The 16,921-nt window shown below is 36.0% G+C and overlaps 1 protein-coding gene across 1 annotated transcript in view; it reads left to right on the plus strand.

The window, feature by feature from the left end:
• Positions 1-16,921, plus strand: part of AKAP9 (A kinase (PRKA) anchor protein 9) — a 136,932-nt gene that overhangs the window by 39,677 nt on the left and 80,334 nt on the right. Inside the window, exons 9-12 of the mRNA XM_008572140.1 lie at positions 9,055-9,268; positions 11,115-11,194; positions 12,351-12,489; positions 13,301-13,386. Coding sequence (XP_008570362.1) covers positions 9,055-9,268; positions 11,115-11,194; positions 12,351-12,489; positions 13,301-13,386 — 519 coding nt within the window. The remainder of the gene's footprint in view (positions 1-9,054; positions 9,269-11,114; positions 11,195-12,350; positions 12,490-13,300; positions 13,387-16,921) is intronic.

The raw sequence follows: 16,921 nt of genomic DNA on the forward strand, positions 1-16,921 counted from the left end.
TTTCTTAAACATTGTTGCCTTTTTTTCAGTTAATCTGTGTTGTGTATTCTGCTAAAGAAGTAACGCATACTAATGGTTTTACATTTTCTGTGGAAAGACAGGAGTTTAAATAACTTTGTTGAGAATCTCAGCTTTAGAAAAGTTGTGAATTTTATTCTCTAGTATTTTGTTGCAATCCCAGAATTGATTTTAGAGTTTTCATTTTATACTGGTGTTTTCAAGGTTTCACAACTGAAAATGAACCCTTAAGTTTTTTTTACTACTCTATATAGTTGTTCAGTAGTTATGAAATTGTATTTCTCTGGGGGAAATAAAACTTGATTTAAGTCCTAGAATTTTCTAAGTCTTGTTGTACATGAAGGGGAAAAAACAGTATCAACTCTAAATACAGTTAAAGAATTAAAGAAGGCATATAATGAGTAATAATAGATCACTTCTGACAATTTATATTTGCCAGGTACTGATATTAGAAATAACAGGAAAATTATACTGGGTATCTATCTACAGTATAATAATACTAACTAAAGTTTGATGTGTTTCTTCATTTATGTAACAAATACTTATTGAATCTCTTGCAAGGTATAAGAGTATAGTGGCAAACGAGAGAAAAGGCTCCTTCTCAATGATCGTATATTCTAGTGAGGGAGACATGCAATAAACAAAGAAACAAGTAAGGTATTAGAAATAGTGATAAATTCTATGAAGAAGTAAAACGGGATTACGTGATAGAGACTAATGAGAGATGATGGTGGTGGCAAAATTAAATATGGTGGTCAGGAAAGGTCTCTTGGAGGAATTGACATTTGAACTGAAGTCTCATTGACAGAGAGGAGCCTGTCATGTGGAAATTAGAGTAATTGTAAAGACATGAGTGTTAACAATTTATTCTATGTTCTCAAATAGCTAGAAGAGAGGAGATCAAATGTTCTCATCACAAAGAAATGATAAAGTTTTATGATGATGAATGGGCTGATTACCCTGATTTGATCAGCACACATTGTATTATACATGTATTGAAATGTAACTCTATACCCCATAAATATGTACAATCTGTGTGTCTCAATTAAAAAATAAATACATTTCTTTAAAAAATTAAAGAAAAGGTTGTGGGTGAGTTTGAGGAACAGAATGAAGGCCTGTGTTGTTGAGTTTGAGAGAGAGGGAGAGAGGAAGAAGAGTTTGAAGAAGGAAGGAGGAGTCTTGGGGAGTCTTACAGACTTTCTAAGAAGTTTAAAATGTATTCTTAGTAGGAAAGCCATTTGAAAGTTTTCTCTTTTTATTTCTAAGGACTTATATTCATATTTATGATATTATATCAAATGTAGAGATATTTTACATAATTAACCTAGAGTCAAGAAATTCAGTTTTCTATATTAGTCCGTTTCTGTTGCTTATACCAAAATACTTGAAACTGGGTGATTTATAAAGAAAAATGAAATTTATTTCTTACAGTTTCTGAGGCTGGGAAGTCCAAAGTCCATCTGGTGGTAGGAACAGTGACCCAGGGGTCTCACATTGCAAGATGGTGGAAGCAGAGAGAGCAAGAGAAAAACAGACTCTCCTCTTCTTTTAAAGCCCTCAGAACCACGCCCCTGGCCACCATTTTTAATCCATTCATTACTGCACTGTCCTACAATCCAATCATCTCTTCAAGGCTCCACCTTTCAATTAACATAATAGGATTTCCCATCCTCTTAACAGTCACTGTAGGGATAAAGTTTCTAGTACATAAAACTCGGGGGACACAATTCAAGTTTCAGTGAGTCGTGGGGGGACGTAATTCAATGCACTACATTCTGCTCTTGGCCCCCCAAAACTCATGTCCTTTTCATAAGCAATGAAACAAGTTAAGACAATGAAATAAGATGGAATATATATATTCATTTCATTTCATCCCCCAAGTCTTAACTTGTTTCAACTCAAAAGTCCAAAGTTTAAATTCCCATCTGTGAAGTCCACTTCCAAGATACAGTGATGGGACAAGCATAGGGTAAATGTTCCCATTCAAAAGGGAAAAATAGGCCAAAAGAAAGGGGTAACAGGTCCCAAACAAGTCTAAAAACCAGCAGGGCAGGCATTAAATCTCAAAGCTGATAGGCGAATCATGTACGTTGAGTATATGTTTGACCTCCTCTGCACTCTGATGTGGGGTTAAATCCCCAAGTCATTGGGCAGCTCCAGTCCTATGGCTTTCCTGGTCTCAGGCCACACTTCAGCTCGCCCAGGCTGGTGTTCCACTCTGGTAGCTACACATATCTGGGGTCTCCACGGCAGTCCCAGTTTTACAGCCTTACTAGGCATGGCACTAATGGGGTTTCTCTGCTGCAACTCTGACCCCACGTTTCTGCTCGGCATTGCTATAGTGAGGACTGTGCAGTTAATCCGCCCTTGTGAGGTTGTTGAGAAAGATACAACAGAACTCATGGAAAAACTTGGGCCCCCAGACTTTTCTGTACATCCTTTGAAATTGAGGTAGAGGCTCCCAAGCCTTCATAGCTCTAGGATTCTGGGAGCTTGCAGACCTAACACCACATGGACACTGCCAAGGCTTTCAGCTTGTATCTTCTAAAGCTGTACTTCCAGCCATACTTGGGGGCAATTTAGCCACAGCTGGAACAGCCAAAGCAGCTTAAGTGCTGGTGCTGGAAGCAGCTTCCCGAGGTGGCCCTGGGCAGCAAGCCCATGGAGGGCGCCTCAGGTCTGTTTCCCAAAACCATTCTGTCTCCCTCCACCTTCGGTCCTGAAATGGAAGGGTTGGCCCCAGAAGCTTCTGCAATGCCTTCAGGGCCTTTTCCCCCTTCTCTTGATAATCCTGTTCCTTTGCATATCTTCTTAGTACCATTGAATTTTTGTTCTGAAAATGCTCTCTGCTTCTCTACCACATGGCTGGGCTGCATATTTTCCAAATCTTTACACCCTGCTTCCCTTTTAAATTCTAGCTTTATGTCATGCCTTTGCCACCATAACTCAGCATAGGCTTTTACAAGTAGCCATGCAGCTTCCTTAATGCTTTCCTGCTTAGAAATTTCTTTTGCCAAATATTTTGGTTCACAACTCCTAAGTTCCAACTTCCACAAAGTCCTAGGGCATGGACAGAATGCGGCCAAATTCCTTGCCAGTTTTGCCCCAGTTTCCAATAAATTCATTCTTATTTCTATCTGAGACCTCCTTAGAATGGTCTTTACAGTCCATATTTCTATCAGCATTCTGCTCACCACCATTTAATCAGTCTCTAAGACATTCCAAACTTTTCCTCATCTTTTTGTTTTCTGAGTCCTCCAAACTCCTGTAACCTTTGCCTAACACCCAGTTCCAAAGCTGCTTCCACATTTTCAAGTATTTGTTCTAAGCAGTACCCCACTTCTCTGGTACTAATTTTCTGTATTAGTCCATGTCTACTGCTTATAACAAAATACTTGAAACTGGGTGATTTATAAAGAAAATGAAGTTTATTTGGTTTACAACTCTAGGATAGCTGCATCTGGCGTGGGTCTCAGGCTGCTTCTACTCATCATGGTAGAAAGCAGCAAGCAGCCAGTGGGTAAAAACAGATTACGTGGTGAGAGGAAGCAAGAGAGGGAGAGGTGGTGCCAGAGTCTTTTAAACAACCAGCTCTCGTGGGAACTAATAGAGCGAGAACTCACTACCCCTCCCCCCCTCAGGGAAAGCATTAATCCATTTATGAGAGATCTGCCCCCATGACTCAAAACAGCTTCCAACACTGCCACATTGGGGATCAGATTTCCACATGAGTTCTGGGAGGACAATACATCCAAACTCCATCATTCCGCCCCTAGCCTCCCAAAACTCATGTCACTCTCACATACTAAATACCATCATTCCATCCCAACAGTTCCAAAAGTCTTAGCTTGTTCCAGCACTAACTTAAAAGACTCTTAAATATCTGGATTTGTTTTCAAAGCAATAATTACTCCTAAGAATGCCAGATATCATTTAAATTTTTTTTAAAAGCATTATTGGGAGAGGACATGAATTTGAAGCTCAGTTGTCAAAGTGTTCAAATTTTCTTCACAAGAATTTTATTTTCTCTACTAAAGAAATTTTCAATGGCATTCAGATACTCCTTGACATTTAGTACATAAAGTAGAGGGAAGCAAGCCAGTAAACTATCCCTGCCCAACCCTCCACCCCCATTGGTGGGGAGGGGAGTGAGGTAGGTGTGTGTATGGAGGGGAGCTCACAGAAGAAACTGAGCATTGACTTACACAATAGTAACACCTAAGAGCAGCCTAAATATGCTTGATATAATGCAGAGGCTTCAAAAAATACTTCTGTCATTACTAAGCTTAGTAATTAGAACAGATATCTCTCTGCAACCAAAGTAAATGTGGCTGTTAAGAGGTTTGTTTTTTAAAAAAATGAAACGGAAACTAATGAATAATTTTGAAGTATAGTTCCAGATTATTTTAATACACTTAGAAAGTTTCGGCAGAAGGAAAAAAATTAAAACATCAGGCTAGTCTGTCAGTGTTGGGATGCAAGGAAGGAGGGAGAAGTGGCAGGGAGTGGCAGGAATATTTCAGATAGCTATTATTCATTGATGCTGGGAGAGGCCATAGATTGAAGTGTGTGTGTTTAAAATTGAAGGTAATTATTAGAATTGAAAGAGATACTGGAGTTTAGTAACTATAAGAGGAACCACTAGAATATCAGCTCCTTGAGAACAGGGACCCTGTCTGCTGTGTTGCTAGTGCCTAGAATAATGCCTGATGCAGTTTTTTGAATGAATTAATGAATTAATAAAAGATGGAATAAAGCCTATTTACCAAGAACCAACAGTGAAACAGGATAGGCTGTTTATATTAGAGTCAGATCTGAATAGCTTTTGTCACTTGTTGTTCAGCATTGTTCTGTGTTCTAACTAACCATTGCAAAGACAAAAAATACGGTTTAAATAAAGAGAAAGATAGTTAATTGTCATAATTAAGAGGTACAGTTAAATAAGAAATGAGAAAATCTTAGCAAATGAACTGAAAAGCTTTAATGTAAAATAAATATGAATAAGTGTACCTAAAAAATGTGTAAGACCAATATAAATGAAACTGATATTTTAATGAAGAACTTGAGACTTGAATAAATGAAAAGTCTCATTTATGAATGGGAAACTTTTAATATTGTAAAACACTGGGTTATCTGTAGATTAATCCACAGGCCTCATGTTGTTCCAATACAACTCAATGAAAAGTTACTGAAATTCAATTTAGTTGGTGTACAGTTCATTTGGAAGAATAAATGCACAAGAATATTTTTGGAAAATGCAGAATGCATGTAGTAGCATGTGGATGATCATTTTTAACCTTAAATACACCAATTTTACAAACAAGAACTACTGGAAATGAGTTAAGCTATTAATTCAAAAGCTGGAAAATCAGAGTACATACACTCAAAGAAAGCAGAAGGAAGAAAATAATAAAGAGCAAACTTGAAATAACCAAAAGAGGAGAGTTTTTAAAGCATATCGAAAGTTTATTATGTGAAAAGATAATTAGTTATTAGACAAACTTCTGAGAATATGATCAGAGGGGAGAGAAGTATATATAAACAAAATGAAAATAAGGATCTAAGTACAGTTATCACAGAGATTTTAATCATAAAAGAATACTATAACCTCTGCTAATAAATTTGGAAATACAGATAAACTAGATGGTTTTCTGGAAAAATATAAATTACCAAAATTAAATAGAAATGCAAATCCTGAATAAACCAGTAACTATTAATGAATTTGAAATAGTAGTTAGGAGTTTTCTATCCCTACTCTCCTCCAACCAAAAATACTGTACTGAGACCATTTTACAAGTGGGTCTTACCAAGTCTCAAAAAAACAAATATGTAATCACTTACTAAAATAGGATTAAAGAAAGAGAGGGAGGGGAGGAAGGAAAAAAGAAAGGAAAGACAGAAGGAAGAAAAACTACCTAGTTTATTTTATGAGGCTGATGTAATACTGATTACAAATATCTGAAAAGATGGCACAAGAAAATAAAATTATAGCCTAATATAAAGTATTAGCAAATTATGCAAAGAATGGAAGAGTAGTTCAGCATCTGAAAAATCTGTTAATTTAATCTCCACGTTCATACATAGCATGAGAAAACCCAAATGATCATTTTGATGCTTGCTGGAAAAGAATTCAGAAAAAAATGTAACAACTCATTTATAATTTTAAAACTTAAGGAAATCAGGAATAGAAGGGGAATTTTCTTAACCATGATGATTTCATCAAAACAATTAGCAAGTAACATTTCCAATGGTGAAATTTAGAAGCATTTTCATTAAAAATCAAGTATAAGACTAGGATACCAACTACCAACTTTTAAAATTTCAGCATCGTTTTGTAGTTCTTAGCCAATGAAATATGACAAGAACAAGAGATGAGATAAAGAATATGGACAGAAGAGATAAAACTTTAAATCTACACAAGATGTTTTGAACTTTTGTTAAGAAAATTACAAAACATCAGAGGACATAAAGACCTGACTGTGAATATACCACATTCACAGTGGAAAGATGTAATATAAAGAAAAATGTCAGTTTTCTTCAAATTAATCTCTATATTTGACATAGTTCTAATCAACATTCCAAGAAGGTTTTTCATGGATCTTGAAATACTGATTCTAAAATTGATGTAGAAGAGTAAATATCCAAGAATAGCCAAGACAATCCTAGAAAATTTATTCTATCTGATATCAAGACTTAATTACAAAGTCATAATAGACAGTATGGTTTGATGCTGGGATGGACAAATTGATCAGTGGAATATAATGGAAAGCCCAGAAACACATCCACATCCTTGTGAAATTTTAGTATGTCATAAGGAGGCCCTACAAATCAACATATATTTGATAATACTAATGAGCCTCTGCTACTTTTCAGGCACTGTTCTAGGCACCAGTGATATAACAATGAGTAAAAATAGGCAATAAAAAATAAGTCATATTTTGGAAGGGTTAGACGGACATTAGATAAGACAGACAAATAAATGTATAATGTGTCAGTTGGTAATTAGTGCTATGGAGAAAATTAAAAATTTAAAGTATGGTAAGAGGACAGAGATCTGCCAGAGATGGGTTTGGGTGCTTTTTTATATAGGGTTGGTTAAGTGATACTTGAGCAGAGAGTTGAATGAAATGAAAGAACAAGCCAAATTAGCAGGACAAGTTTATAGTACTCAATACTTGCTTTGAGACAATTTGCTTTTGGTATTGGGGGTGGGGAGTTAGGGAATTAGATCCATACCCATTAGGAAAAAAATAACTCCAGGTTGGTTAAGGACATATACATAAAAAAATAGGCTTTTAGAATAGGGAAGGACTTTTAATGAACACAAAAAAAGAAAAAGAAAAACACAGGAAAGGATTAATAAATTTGATTATTTCTGTTTTACAAATAATGTCATAAAACATTTAATGACGGACTAGATATTTGCCACATATATTACAAACAAAGGTTTATCAAGAAGTTGTGAAGAATACTTAATGTAAGAAGAGGTCCAAAAAAATACAAATGGGCAAAGGATATTAATAGACATGTGTTACAAATGGAAAAACAAAATGGCCAATAAACATGAAAAGATGCTTTCAACCTTACAAATTGATACAACAGTAAAATAGCATTTTATACCTGTCAGGTTGGCAAAACAAGTCTGACAAAAAATGTGGTCAGGATGTGGGGATATGATTATTCAGAAACACTGCTCACAGCAGTATAAATTAATACAGTTATATAAAAATAATTTGGTAAAATCTAATACAGTTAAAAATGTGCCTTATCCAGCAATTATATTGCTAGGTGGTTCTCAGAGTGTGGTCCCTGACCAGCAGTATCAGCACCTCTTGGAAGCAGATTAGAATTCAAATTTTGAGGCCCTACCCCAAACTCTAGGGGTGGGGCCTACAACCTGTTTTTTTTTGTTTTGTTTTGTTTTTCCTTTTTGTCTTTTTTCGTGACCAGCAACAGATCGCAACCCTCAGTGTCGCGCCCGTACCGGACTGGGACCGGCTACGGGATTGCAACCCTCGGTGTTGCTCCCGCACCTCGCTCAGCCAGTGAGCGGCCGGTCTGTATGTGGGATCCGAACCCTCGGCAGGAGCGCCGCCGCGCTTCCCAAGCGGCGCACTGTAGCAGTGCGCCACCGGGCCGGCCCGCTACAACCTGTTTTAATAGGTACTCCAGGTCATTCTGATGCCTGCTAAAGTTTGAGAACCACTATACTAGGGAAACATTAGCACTTTACCCAAGGGGATATGTATAAGAATTTACTGCAGCATATTAAAAAATATTCAATAATTAGAAATAATCCAGTTGATCTCCAGAAAGGAAATGTACAAATTGTGGTATATTTATATATACTATACCACAGTTAAAATTAATCTGTGTCTACGTGGATAGGTCTCAGAGGCATATTGAATGAGAAAAAGTAGTTTGCAAAATAAGTACCATTTTTATACCATTTCTGTAAATTGTTAAAAATATAAAATATAAAGCATTATTTACATTGAGAAGTGATAGTATAAGAAATGAATCAGACTTTTACCAGTTTATGGTTGCCTGTGGGGAAAGAGTAATGGGAACATAGTGGATTAAATTTTATCTATAATGTTTTCTTTCTAAACCAAAAAAGAGTTTTGTAGGGAGAAGGCAATGAAAAAAAGTAAGACAAAATGTTAATACAGTGTTTGTTAATTAGGGTTGTGAGTATATAAGTGTTTATTACATTACTCTTTGCATTTCTTTGCATTTAAAAATGTTATTTTAAAACAAAAATCAAGAGCTATACGAGCTATACCAGATATCAAAATTTACTGTAAAATTGAGGTAGTGAATACATTGTGCTACTTTTTTAAAAAGACAAGTAGATCAGTGCAGCAGAAAGAAGAGAAAATGATTAAATTGGACTTTCAGTTGTCTTATATGAATTTTTAAACTATAGTTTCATGTATTTCCTTCTTACAGTCAGTATATACAAAGAAATAAAAGTTAAATTATTTGAAGCCATTTAAAACATTTTTAATGTTTATATACATTCACTTTAAGAATGATTTAAGGCTACAAATGGAAGCCCAACGCATATGCCTCTCTCTGGTTTATTCAACTCATGTGGATCAGATTCGTGAATATATGGAAAATGAAAAAGATAAAGCTCTTTGCAGTCTTAAAGAGGAGCTTATTTTTGCTCAAGAGGAAAAGATCAAGGAACTTCAGGAATTACACCAGTTAGAGCTACAGAATATAAAAACACAAGAAACAGGTAAGTGGTTTCTGACTATGTAAGTACCATCAAGCAAATAAAGTATCTCTTAGAGTGCACTATTCCGTAATTCTGTCCTTGTCTTGCGTGACTCGTATATCCCAATCTTGGATTCATTTGTTCTTATAATCACTGGACATTCATTTAAGTGTTGAAGAAAGCTAAAATCACTGAATCATTTTCCCATAGGAAGTCACAGTCCTCTGGGAAAGCTTATATAAAATAAACTGATAATTTCTATAATAGAAGAATGAGTAGGAAGAATGAAAGGAGAAAAGACAAAAATCTAGTGTTTCTTGGGAGGATGAGTAGGGCAGGAGTAGTAGGGTTGGAATTTTAGGGTAGGTTCTGGAGGCTTAAGCATTGAGGTGTAAGTGCATCCATTTCGGAGAGTTCAGAGTTCAGGGTTTGTGAGAAAGTAGTGGGATATCACGCCAAGAGATTGATCAGAAAAAGCTTTATGTACGCTGAATGAACCATGTTTAAGCTTTATGATGTTGGTGATAAGACCTACTGCAGGATTTTAAATAGCAGGTATAACACATTTTTATTTTAAGATGACACCATTGGAGTGAATTGGAGGAGGTGAGATTAGTCATGGGAAGACCAGTTAGGCAGCTTTGCAGGAATTCTGGTAAACAATGAGATATTGAACTAAGTACCATTGAGGATGGAGAGAACAGTTAAATTAGAGTTAAAAAAAAAAAAAAAAAGCTGTAATTTACAGTTAATATTAGCAATAAAAGTGGGAGGGATTGAGAATGATCCCTAAGTTTCTAGTTTGGGTAACTGGATTGGAGGTGGTTCCAGTCACAAAGAGGATGAGGAGCAGATTTGTAGGAGAAATAATAAATTCAGTTTGGAACATTTTGAGTTAAGAGTACCTATTGAGCTTAAAGAAGAAATGTCCAGTAGGTAGTTGTAAATAGAGGCCTAAAACTCAGGAGAGAGGTTTAGGCTTGTGATAAAGATTTAGAATCAAGCATAGAGGTCATCAAAGGCCAAGGTCAAGAAAGAGACATCCTGGGAGACTATGTAGAGTAAGCCAGAAGACTAGGATAGTACTGTGGGTCACAACAACATTTAAGGGAACTTAAGTGGAAGAAAAGCAACCTGTTTATGGACTAGTCCCAGTTAACTTTTGTCTTTAATAATTATTTAGTCACTTAGTTACCAGACTTCCTGTATTCAAGGTATCTTTAGGCATTAATTTCGGAATCAGGTGGTTCATAAATTTTTCCAGTGGAATTGCACTGTTAAACAGGTTAAATTTCAGGAGTGGCTTAAATAAGAATACTGTACTTTTTCACTTCAGGAGTTCTTTGGGTTTTAATAAGATTTTAAGCATATATTATTTTTATTGATATCCTCTTCAGATGGTCTGTCCAGTGTTTTTCAAACTGCAACTTAATTAATAGGTCCATTACTGGGTGATGAAGTCAGTTTAGTGCATAATGACCAGCGTTGTGTTTTTTTAAGTAAAAAAGTGGGGTAAAACAAGAAATTTGAGTGCATAGCATGTAGAAAGGGTAAATACTGGTTTGTGAAATTTTTGTTTCAATTTTACATGGATGTACACAATAAATTATATGATGTATTTCTTATATTGGGTTGTAGTAAAAAAGAATTTGGAAGTCACTGCTTTATAACATTTTGTAGGATAGAAATTGAAAATATTACAAATTATCTGAGACAGTTAACAATGAGCAATGGAAAAAAACTTTGACAGAAAAAATTTTAAACTGATTTTATTGCAGGGAATCTTCCAGTTGAAACATAGATTAAATATAATAATAATACTTAAATATGTAAATTGAATATCTTAATGCAGTATCTGCTCTATTAGGTGATGAAACAAAGCCTTTACAGATTCTTATTGGAAAACTTCGAAAGGCAGTGTCTGAAGAATGTTCTTATTTTTCACAGGTAAGATATTAGTTAAAAAGTACTTTTAGGCAAGAAGTGCTAAATTTAAAGTTGCTACTGATTTGATGAACAGAATCATCCAACTTTGTTTTCCCCAATATCTTACTTCAGAATTGCAGTTAGTAAGTATTTCTGAGTTTTAAAGCTTAAAATGAGCATTTAAAATTTTTCTGGTAATCAGTTTGAAACAAAAGAAATTCAGGTAAATTATCTTACCAGTAGAATAGACACTAATCGTTGATGTTGCCATGGACTTTACTTAATCTTTCTGGGTCCCTGTTTCTTCATCTGTAAATTGGATGATCATTAAGGTTTCTGAAACCAACTCTGATGTGATGTAATTCCATCCTAGGGGCTGTGCTAAAAGTTTAATAAACTCAATTATTAATTGACAATATAGTTTAACTTTTAAGCAAATCTCAAGAAATAGAAGTAATAAACAATTTGGTTTTTAAGTCTAGAAGTTGTTGATGGTTATTTCCAGTTGTGTGAGGGGCAAAGATAAAACTTATTTGGAGGGCTTATCAAATAATTATGGGGCATGAGTTCTAAATGTTAGGATACCAACTACAGAATTGTCTGTTGCTCAGGAGAACAACCCAAACAATTTGTCAAATTTTTAACATTTTTGAGTGTGTGTATAACCTCAGAAAACTGCTCTCAGATCTTATAGAAAAGTATGTGAGTGTAATCTCCTGCTTCATATAATTTCTCTAGAATTTCTAGACTTCTTTCTAATCATCATTTCTGAACTTCCATCCATCTCCTGTGGTGGTTTTACAAGGGTAGTTGATATTACAGAGATAACATGAGAATAGGATCAAAATTTGGGGAAGTGGTAGATTAAAGTAGAAGATATATTTTATTATTAGAAGGAAGCAGAAAAAGTTATGGTTTTATGCAGTGAAGATTATCAATAGTTTCCTGGAAGAAGAATTTTGTCATACGTATAGAGAGAGAGAGAGATTTAGATTTGATTATTTCTTCTGCAGATTGATTGGTATATGGAGGAGTGTTTTCTTACTGATTTTTCTGTACCATTTTGACTGCCTTTTGCACCTAGAAAAATAATGTTTAATGATTTTTAGAGGCAGAAATCAAAATTTTATTTCTGCTAATTTTGCTGTTATTTAATTCCTAATTTTGCTATTAACAGATTATATGCAATGTCTTTGGTGAATATTATACACCTGCTTTAAAATGTGAAGTAAATTTAGAAGAGAGAGAGAATTCTGGTGTTTACACTTCTGAAAATCAAGAACCATCATTACAGGATTATAGATATGAACTTCAAGGTAATAAAACTTAGCACATTATTAAACAGTATTTAATTTTCTTAAATCAGTTGATGATAAACTTTTACCTTTAATCATGATATAGTCACTCTGCTGAGTTGAGTTTATCATCTTTAACATTTTGTCCTCTTTTCAGATTTATGAAATCTTATGCGTAATTTGCATTTTTTATTTTTATAATGCAATCATTGTGATATGAAGATAATTGAAGCTGTCTGCAAGTTTTCTTGTCTTTTTATCTTCTCTCCCTCTTCTCCCATCTTTTTTCTCATTCTCATTCTGTCCTTTAACTGTCTGTACTGCAGCTCCAAACCTTTAAAAATTATTGTATTTATTGAATAAGTTTATGTCAACGATTTATTATTTTAAAAATTAATAAGAAGGATAACACCAAGGTTAACGGTTCAAATCCCCTTACCGGCCAGCCACCAAAAAAAAAAAAAGAAGAAGAAGAAAATTGAGAAATAAGAAATATATTAAGCTGGTATTAATTTATTTTAACAAATTACACTCTCAATTTTTTGGTGTTCTTTCACAGATAAAATGTTTCCAAGTCCTGTTCATTTGTATGGATAATGGACAATATATGTAGAAATTAATGAATACCAAATTAACATTTTTTTATGAAATTTTCAACTTACCGCTGTAGCAAGTGTTTCACATTAATGAGATTTTAATTTTTGATTACAGAATATATGAGGTTTACTTCTAGCAGGCAATTTTCTAAAATTATAAATAGACGAATAATATTTATTGAAAGATGAAGACATTTACTATGGAGTGAAATTATGATTGTTTGTTTATCATTTAGACTTTGAAGAAAACATGCAAACTCTTCTTAACAAAGTAACAGAAGAATACAACAAACTCTTGGTACTTCAGACACAATTAAGCAAGGTCTGTGAAATGGAAAATGTATTATACTGTTTGCATTTATTGTTTTACCTGCTGTTTTGTAAGCTGCTTTATTAACCAAGAATCTAAAATAAGTGAACATGAAAAGGGAGATTAGGAAAAGTGACATATATTGTAGTAGAGAATTTGTATCAGTGGGGCCGGCCCGGTGGTGCACTGGAGAGTGCGCCGCTTGGGAGTGTGGTGGCGCTCCCGCCAAGGGTTCAGATCCCACATACAGACCGGTTCCCGCTCACTGGCTGAGCGAGGTGCGGGCGCAGCACCGAGGGTTGCCATCCCGTAGCCAGTCCCGGTCCGGTACGGGCGCGACACTGAGGGTTGCGATCCGTTGCCGGACACGAAAAAAGACAAAAAGGGAAAAAAAAAAAGAATTTGTATCAGTGAGCTGAAGGAATTTCTGCAAGTTAAATTATATTTAATCCTTTAGAGAGTTTTTGAAATCATGATAAAGTGAAATATATATAAGATGTCAAATTGTGGGCCGGCCCGGTGACGCACTGCTACAGTGTGCCGCCTGGGAAGCGCGGCAGCGCTCCCACTGAGGGTTCGGATCCCACATACAGACCAGCCGCTCACTGGCTGAGCGAGGTGCGGGAGCAACACCGAGGGTTGCGATCCCGTTGCCGGTCCCGGTCCGGTACGGGTGCGACACTGAGGGTTGCGATCCGTTGCCGGTCACGAAAAAAGACAAAAAGGAAAAAAAAAAAAAGATGTCAAATTGTAAACCGTGAAACAGTTGCATTTAATTTTGCAGATAACTTTTTTTAAAGCAATGAGTCTGTCTCTCTGTTTTAGAGAAAATTAGTAATTTAGTTGGTTATTACATAGCTAATTAGTTTTACAGTGTTACGTACATCAATTTTATTTTCAAGCAGTTGTTTTAAAAATGTGTTCACAGAAAACTAGGTATAATTTATTAACTATATCAGAAAAATAGACATAAAGGATAAGAGTTGTAATTCTCATGTTGTGGAACAAAATCAAAAAGATCTCTGTGTCTGTTTATTTGGGGTGCTTTTTGATATTCAATCATATTATAATGTTTAGGCAAGTTTCAGAGATTTAAGTAGTAGGCAGTAAAAGTTATAGTGCTTATGAGCGATGTTTTAGTTGAAATTCCTCTTCCTCTTCTCCCTTCCACTCCCCCCCTCCTTCTTTTCTACATCCCCTTCTCCCCTTTTTTCTTCCCCTTCTATCTCCTTTCCTCTCCTTCCCCATCGCTCTTTCTGTACAGTTAAGCACAACTTATCCAGCCTTTCCTAAATCCTGTAAATGTACTCCAGTACTTTATAGATAACTAAGTAGGAGGGCAGGTGGCTAGATCACAGCCCTTCTTTAACCTTGCCTGTTCTTACTTTTGTTTCTATTTCCCTTCATAGCCTATTCAGAATCATTGCATCATTTCTCACCAGTACCTTTAGCAGTCTGGATTTCTTGTTTTTCTTTTTCCTTATTCAGCTTTCAGGGGTCCTTCTCTGCTTGTACTTGGGTTTCTGAAGGCTGCTAAGAAAATTAGATGATGATGTAGTTTGTTGACAGTACATAATCATGGTCTCTGACCTCAGCTGGACCCTCAGGGTCACCTGATATTTCCTTTATGTGATTATTAATCCTCTGATAGTCCCCTCAATACATATTCCTAAATCTTACAACTTTTTTCAAGTCACATATTCCACTTCTTTTTTTTTTTGTCTTTTTTCGTGTCCGGCAACGGATCGCAACCCTCAGTGTCGCGCCCGTACCGGACCGGGACCGGCAACGGGATCGCAACCCTCGGTGTTGCGCCCGCACCTCGCTCAGCCAGTGAGCGGGAACCGGTCTGTATGTGGGATCCAAACCCTCGGTGGGAGCGCCGCCGCGCCCCCAAGCAGCGCACTGTAGCAGTGCGCCACCGGGCCAGCCCCAAATTCCACTTCTACTCCTCTTTTTTTTCCTCCAAGTGTCAGAGCTGGCAATTATAAATTATCTGTTTGCTACCTCTAGACTATGCGTATTTCTTTAAATTTGCAGATACGATACCTTATTATCATTCTGTCTCAAGGTACCCCTTTTTAATAACCAAGGCTATTTTATTTCCTGTGCTGTTATTAATATCCCCTTTTACCTCATCTCCAAGATTGATACTGTTTCTTCCCTCCCTTCTGTGTTTTGTCTCGTTTCTGTTTTTCTCTGTTTTTGTCCTTCTTTTCCTTTGCACATTTCTCACCTCTCTCCTATTTTGACCCTAAGTAGTCCTCTTTCAGTCTGACATCTCCTTTTGTCTGTGGTTCTCTTTCCTCTTTGTGGTCACATTCTTTGAAAGAATGGACTACAGCCAGAATTTCTCATCTCCTCGTCTCCTGCTTTCTCTTCTACCCACTGTAAACAATCTCCCAACTTACACCCCACTGAACTTGCTTTGGCAAAAGTCACCAGTGAATTCTTAATTATCACATTTCCTTTCTGCTTTCTAACCTTCCTTCCTTGTTTCTTTGTTTCTTTCTGTCTTTTTTAAATGTGTTGACTTTCTTTATGATAATACATAGTTGAAACTATTAAATAGTACAGAAGAGCTTACAATAAAAAACAAGTAATTCACATTGGTGTTTGTGATTTTGCCTGTTTCCTTGTAGGACAGTGAGTGGGGAACAGTTGGCTTTGATGAGAGACATACCCCCTTTCCCCAGTGCCAGAATGTGGAATGCTTTGATCTGGAACATAAATACCCACACTAGCTTTAGTTCTCTCCAGAGAGTTCTTTCCATTTCTTTTGAGAACTTTTACCAGCTACCAGACTTTTGACTGGGTTGGCCAGGAGAAAGGGCTGTGCTGTGATTAAAGGTTAATACATTTGTTTTCTGACCTACTTCTTCCTCCTGCATGTCATTGTACCTGCTTTTTCTAAACCTGGGCCTCTCTGGGGTTTTTCTAGGCAAGTGCACTGTCTCCTGTAGCTATGGCTCTCTTTGGGTGTACTGTAGGCTGCTGTTGCCTCACTTAATCAATACTCTTCCCACACCTTTTCTGTCTTTCAAAAATTGCTTGAAATCTCCTTTGGAATCATCTCTTATTTTCGTGTTTATTATGGATTTATACCTTTTAAAGATTCTTTACTATCATTTTAATTGGGTCATGGAAACGGAGGAGGTATATGTCAGGGTTCACAAATGTAAATGCACTATGACCTTAGCTCATAACTAAATGTAAGTGACACCTGGAGAAAGCAAGCCTTATCAAAAAGGGGCTGCTCAGCTTCAGCCTCTTGTTGGCACATGTAGGAATGGGAGCCCAGTGTTGATTGTCTTTTAATTTGTCAATTTTATATAGTCTTTTGTTTTTAAGAATATTGAGAAGTACTCCAAAATAAACCGATTATTTTTTTAAGTTGGGAAACAGTTAAAAATAAACAACAGAAACTGTTTTGTCCCAAGAAGAACACTTCTGTAGCTTGAATTTAAAGTTCAAGCCTCCACTTTCCAACCTTGGGTATAAACATACACTCATTTTGAAATAGTTTTCTTTTTGATTTATTATTTCT

This window comes from Galeopterus variegatus, unplaced genomic scaffold, assembly GCF_000696425.1.
Source record: "Galeopterus variegatus unplaced genomic scaffold, G_variegatus-3.0.2 Scaffold46, whole genome shotgun sequence".
NCBI lineage: Eukaryota > Metazoa > Chordata > Mammalia > Dermoptera > Cynocephalidae > Galeopterus > Galeopterus variegatus.